Below are 6,300 nucleotides of genomic sequence, written 5' to 3'. Positions count from 1 at the left end.
CATCTCCTGCCAGGGTGCCCACCATCTCCTGCCAGGTTACCCACCATCTCCTGCCAGGGTGCCCACCAGCTCCTGCCAGAGTGTCCACCAGCTCCTGCCAGGGTGTCCACCAGCTCCTGCCAGGAGTGCTCACCGGCACAATGATAGTGTGATGGGGGAGCCACAGGGGAATATGAGCCAGGAGAGAGTCTTCTTGGCCTTCCTTCTCTGGTCCCACAGCCCCAGAACAGGTAGACAGGACCCTCACCTTTTCAGGTTTTTTTGCATGCCAGGTCAATGCAGAGCTGGGGGCTTCACTGTCACATCTGTGACCACATGAGTTGTTGGCCAAGGAGACATGTAAATCCAAGCGAGAAGACTAGAACTCACAGGCAATGCCCTCTCCATCCCCACAGCTCTGCGCCCTAAGCCAGGCATGCTTGTCTCTCACTGCTGCAGATGAGGCCCTGTCCATCTCAGCCCCTCTCTCTGAACTTACATTCAGGTTGGGCAGCCCAGTCTGTCCACCCGCACACAGCAGGGCTGAAAGCAACCTCTGAGTGCTGAAGCAAGCTGTGAATCCTACACTCTCGACTCTGGAATGCCCATTCCCTCTATGGTGCTCTGGGAGTCCCAGTGGTAAGCTAGTCACCTCAACTGCACGACTGCCCCTCTACTGCTGCTCCCAGTGAGGCAAGCATTGCTCAGACCCCATCTGCACAGCCGCTCATTTCCCCATTCTTGCTGGTGCTAGGTGTGAGCTAACCCTATGTTTTCAGTCTAAACTTCTGGGCTTAAGAGATTTAAAAGACAAGGTGCCTCTAACCTGCAAGCCCCACTTGACCAGAACAGATACCTAGCCAGTATTTAATAAAGCTTGCTTCAAATTTGGCTCAAAACTTGTGGTAGTGGTCTTATTCTTCTCGACCGGTGGGATGTACACTAAGCTTCCCCAGCGCCCCTAGCCCCATGCTCTGCCTCAGCACCCACCCTTCCCTCCAGCTGGGAGAATACTCTAAGGATTCTGCACTTTCTCCTCAGTTTCCCCTACCTCAGGAACATGGCTCCCTTCTGAGCTGTCCTGTACCCACCCCTCAGGTCCTGTGGCTCTACTTTTTCAGTTACCTTCCTTCCTTCTCCCTATTTCCTAGTAAGGCTGGATGGAGCACCACGTCAGAGACAGAGTCCAACCAGATCAAGCCAGAATCGAACAGGGCTTCCCAGAGGTAGCAAGGGGACTGCCCATGAACCCGGGGGACCGGGGACATGCAGGAACCCCACCTTTGGCTTTTCTGCCCACCCACGCTTGCCACCTACCCTCGATCCCAGTCCAGCTCTTTGCCAGTGTGTAACTGAGAGCAACATCTTTTATATCATCCCCCTTTGGTCAACAAAAGGTGACAAATGAACCACAAACATTTTGTTTGGCCTGTCACAACTTTTCAAAGTTTTAGTTGGCTGCTGCCATTTAAAAAAAAAATATATCAGGAAATTCTGCTTAAGAATCCAGCATTCTAGTTCCTTTTGAAAGGTGAGATCTGGTCTCCCGTTCCTCGTGGTGGCACCAGCTACAGCTAGTATGAGCTGTTCCTTTGCACAGGGCTTGGCGTACATGGTGCCTTCTGACGTCTAAGCCTCCTAGTATCAGCTGCCACACACACTGGCCATGTGACTTCTGACTGCATCTCTGTGAGTCTGTTCTGGAGGAGCAGCTGTCTCTGCTGAGGCTGTCCACCATTTTATCACCTCAGGCCTCAGCACGGTGGGCAGGCAGAGCAGGGCAAGTAGGAAGGCGGGGTGGAGAATGTCAGTCAGGAGCCACACCTCCAGCCTCTGTAACAAAACTTTCCAGCAGCATCCCAGGGTCTACCTGTGTCCGGTCTTGGGCCTGGCTCTGGGGCCAGGTTGCTGAAGACACAGACTGGCTGGTGACTCCTTCAGGCCTCTCTGTATCCTCTTGAGCTGGGCCTAAGGCCTGAGGTTTCCTGAGCCTGAGCAGCACTGAGGTCTGGAAGCTTCCTTACAGCTTAGCTCTCAGCCAAATATGCACCATGGAGTGGCTGTCTTATCACAGTCCAGCATGACATTGAGGACAGTGCAGGGGGCCCCTCCTATAGACAGTGCTGTGCGGGAATCCACCCTGTACTTCACAGTGTTCAGGCCTCCCTCCCGGTCCACCTTGAACTGTTCCTGGAAAGAAGAGAAGGAAAGAACATGAACCCACACTTCATGGTACCAGCTGTTCACATGTCTCCATTAAAAGAGAAGAGGCCGCCAGGCGGTGGTGGCGCACGCCTTTAATCCCAGCACTTGGGAGGCAGAGGCAGGCGGATTTCTGAGTTTGATGCCAGCCTGGTCTATAGAGTAAGTTCCAGGTCAGCCAGGGCTACACAGAGAAACCCTGTCTCAAAAAAACAAAAACAAAAAACAAAAAAAAAAGAGAAGAGGCCAAAGCTGCCATGTTGCCCAGGCCTGTATCCCTTGAGGAAGGAAAACACAGACTTCTACGTGGGATAATACAGCTACAAGACAGGGGTTCTGGCACCCAGGCTAAGCCTTCCCACCCCAACCTGCATGGGCTCTGAGGTCTGGGTTGACCCACAGTGCCCAGATCCACACAGCAGGGCAAGGTGCTATGGAGAATGCACCCTGGGTGACCTGAGCCCATCGGGGGGAATGGTACCATTTGGGCCAAAGGGGAACTTGGTGAAATGACCAGGCCTATTGGTTCCTACCTATCCCGCCCCACTCCACTGAGGAGACTAGCCAGCACCTGTTTTTGAGCCGCAATGCGTTTCTGGTCCCTCTTCCGCCAGGCTGGGTCATGCAAGTGGCGAAATGTCTGGTACCCAGTTGTGATTCCCGAGGGGCGGAAGAGCTAAAGAGAACAAAGGATGCGGGTGTCAGGCTGCTTCTCTTGTAATCTTGGCCCTTCCCACTAACTCCTCTGGGACCCTACTGACTGCCATAGGCAGAGGCTCTTAGGAGGCATCGTGTAGGAGAGAGGCTCCAGCAGGGAGCACAGGGCTGATCGGATGAGTTCCGGAGTCAGGGTACAGGCAGGGATCAGAACCAGGGGGACCCCAAGAATTCTGATGCAGCAATAAAGGGAACCTTGGGACAGCCATGTAAGCCAGGGCCAGGCAGAGCTATGCGAAGAGCCTTACCTGGAGGCCAGCTCCTTTGATGCGCCGGTAGAATTCATCATCCTCTCGGCCCCAGCCCCAAAAGCGGTTGGACATCCCGTTGCACTGACATAAAGACAGGCAGTGTCTGTCACATGCCCCCTCCTCCCAGGGGTGCACTTTGTTCTGAGCCCAGCCAGCTGGGCCCCTTTCTCCTACCCTGACTGTCCTGAGTGGACACTGGGTGCTACGAGGTCCCTTCACTCCTGCAGTGGAAATGTGGGGCCAAAGGGAAGGCCCAGCACATCTTAGTCCCACCCTGCTTCTGACAGGGCGCTAAACATGTATATGATCAGTGTCTCAAGTGTCACCTATCTTCAGAGGACAAAAACGTCAACTGCTACTTTTCCTCTCAATTCCATTTTTCCTGAGGTGGCTCTGCCCAGGTCTCTTCCTGTGTTTAAGGGACAACTGACTCTTTAACACTCTTGATTGGCATCTGCTCAAGTCTTTAGAAAACTAGCTTTAGCCATGGAGGACAGAGAAAAGCCACTCTGGTCCTCTCACACACCTGTGCCCCTGGGTCCCATCAAGAGCCAGTGTGCTTTAGTTTGGGATTCCTGTCTAGACTTCTGGGGAGGGAGGGGCTCCATCTCCCCACAACCAGGCCACATTTACAAGCTGTGGCTACAGAGCCTTCTCATGGGAGAGGAGTAGTGGCGCTGAGGCCTGGGAATAGAAAGGAAGACCTGGTAACCTCGCAGGGAGAGAGAGGTTCTGCAGGCCTCCCCTCTCCAGCTCCCTGTGCCCAGCTAGTGCTGGGGCTTCTGTGCTTCCAGCAGAGTCTCCCTGGCTCACGTGCTCACTCCTGGTTCCCTCACACGTCTTTAGCTGCTACAGAGTCCCAGGTCAGGCTCTGGCAATGCTCCATCTGCTGGGCCCCAGGACAGCTGCTCTACCCTCCCAACTGCCTAGACCCATGATGTGGAAGATCCCCAGCAAACGAGCAGAGCATGTAGGGCTGGGCCTCACCAGCTGGTAGTGCTGTTTGGACAGCAGCAGAATGCCGCCCACATAGGTCTTGTAGTGGTAGAGAGGGTGGAGCTCTGGGGAGGCCACATGGAAGGGCCCAGCCTCCGGGAAGCCATAGTCCAGCTCCTCATTGAGAGGGAGCAGGTCCACATCATGCATGGCAATGTAGTCTGTGCTGTTGCTGCTCTCCAGGAAGCCCACATTGATGAGTGCTGCCCGATTGAACCTACGCAAGATAAATGATGCTAGGTAGAGGAAGTGAGCTTGTTCATCGACCCAGCTCAGGCCCTGGCTATGCATCTTGGCCATTACCACCCAGCACTGACGTCACTGTGGAACACTGCCACCCTGCTTGCTGCACAGGGCTTATGCCAGAAACTGTTTAAAATACAGGGAAGAAACAGCAGCGAGAAACAAATCCCTGTTCTCAATCAAGTCAAGAAGGGTACTGAGATGGAAACTGGCAGGGCTGGTGGACAGCTATTCTAGACAGGGCCACCAGGAGGGCCAGGACGGCAGGTAACATCCAAGGGCTACCAGGAGGACCAGGACGGCAGGTAACATCCAAGGTGGAACTTGACAGCCTGAGTGAGTGAGCCTATGGAAGCTGGGAGACTGGGCTCCACACAGAGGAGAGTAGCTGCCAAGGTCTGCAAGAGCAGGTACTGTGTGGCTCCAGTCAGCACACTGAGAACAGACCAGGGGACTGGGTAGAAGCAGAGAGGCAAGAGGTGGTGGTGGACTGGCTTAAGGGGTCAGCAGAAGAAATGGTGAGCAGTGGGCAGGTTCCAGATGTGCTTTGCTGATGGGCTGGACACCATGACAGACAAAGAACAGATGAAGGTGAGGTCAAGCCTTTTTGGCCTATGTAATTAAAGTACGTAGTTTGCACTTCCAGAAAAGGAGAAGAGGGGAAAGAAATCAGGTCTGAGGGGCCAGCAATCAGGAATTCAGCCATGATCCTGTCAGGTTTGGGTTGCCTCTGAGACCACTAAACAGACCATCACAAAGGAGGCAGAGTACTCGGGGCTGGGGCTCAGAAGGAGGAATGGCATTTCCAGAGATAGAATGGGATGGGCTAAAAGAGAAACCAGGGAGAGACAGAGTACTGAGCTCTAGGGAACAGTGCTCAGTTGGTCAGAGAGACAGGGACATTGAAAATGTGCTGAGCAGGGGTGGCCACCAAGATGAGGGAGACCGGAAGTTACGCAGAGGCTTTAGATGGAAAAGGATCTGCTTAGAAGAAGCTGCCGAAGGGAGAGGACAAGAGCTGGAATTGTGGTAGTTGCCTGTGACCTCAGTGAGGAATACTGCAGGTCATAAGAGATATCTGTTGAAACAGTCTTGAAAATAGCTGGGTGGTGGCGACACACACCTTTAATTAGAGCATTCAGGAAGCAGAGGCAGGTGGATTGCCTGTGAGTTTGGGGCCAGCTACATCTACAGAGTGGGTTCCAAGACAGCCAGGGCTAAAAAGAGAAACCCCGTCTAGAAAAAAAATCAAAAATAGAAGAAGAAAAGGGGGAAAAAGAGGAGGGGGAGGAGGAGGAAGAAGAGAGAGACAGAGAGAAAGACATAGAGAGAGAGGTAGAGAGAGTAGGGGACTTGAAAAAAGGGAAGGGAAGGAAGAAGGAGGGTTATGGCAATGGACATATCAGACAGAGAAACCTTTTCCCCTTCTTTTTCTCTTTTCTTTCTTTCCTTTCTTTTTTCTTTGTTTTTGTGTTTTGTTTTGTTTTGTTTTGTTTTAGAACAGGGTTTCTCTGTATAGCCTTGGCTATCCTGGAATTCCCTCTTTAGATCAGGCTGAGATCCACCTGCCTCTGCCTCCCCAGTGCTGGGATTAAAGGCGCACCACCATTCTTGCCTCCCTCTTTTAAGACATTAACTTAGAATATCTGTAAGTTATAGAATGGTGGACGTCAAAGGACAGGTTGTAAGAGTCAGCCCTCTTCCTCCACATGTAGGCTCACCAGGCTTGGTGGCAAACACCTTGCCTCCCAACTGCTGTCCGTTTAGAGGAGAGCTAGCTTGGAGTGGCTATGTGAATGCTGATGTGAACCACAAAGAGGAAGAGCAGACTATGCAGAAGAGGGGCCCTGTGGTCGGAGCACTGTCCCTGAGAGAGGGAGAGAGTCCCAGAGAGCCTGGGGCAGTGACTGCC

At 53.0% G+C, this 6,300-nt stretch overlaps 1 protein-coding gene across 1 annotated transcript in view; it reads right to left on the bottom strand.

Moving 5' to 3' along the window:
- Positions 1 to 1,338: 1,338 nt before the first annotated feature.
- The window catches only part of B4galt7 (beta-1,4-galactosyltransferase 7), a 9,497-nt gene continuing 4,535 nt past the window's right edge, over positions 1,339 to 6,300 (bottom strand). The window contains exons 3-6 of the mRNA XM_031359062.1: positions 4,137 to 4,362; positions 3,147 to 3,230; positions 2,753 to 2,857; positions 1,339 to 2,169 (exon numbers count right to left, since the gene is read on the bottom strand). Of these exons, the coding sequence (XP_031214922.1) occupies positions 2,014 to 2,169; positions 2,753 to 2,857; positions 3,147 to 3,230; positions 4,137 to 4,362 (571 nt within the window). The 3' untranslated portion in view covers positions 1,339 to 2,013. The remainder of the gene's footprint in view (positions 2,170 to 2,752; positions 2,858 to 3,146; positions 3,231 to 4,136; positions 4,363 to 6,300) is intronic.

Source organism: Mastomys coucha, unplaced genomic scaffold (genome assembly GCF_008632895.1).
Source record: "Mastomys coucha isolate ucsf_1 unplaced genomic scaffold, UCSF_Mcou_1 pScaffold7, whole genome shotgun sequence".
Taxonomy (NCBI): Eukaryota; Metazoa; Chordata; class Mammalia; order Rodentia; family Muridae; genus Mastomys; species Mastomys coucha.
The sequence above is the reverse complement of the archived record's forward strand: the minus strand, read 5'-3'. Positions and strand labels throughout refer to the sequence as shown.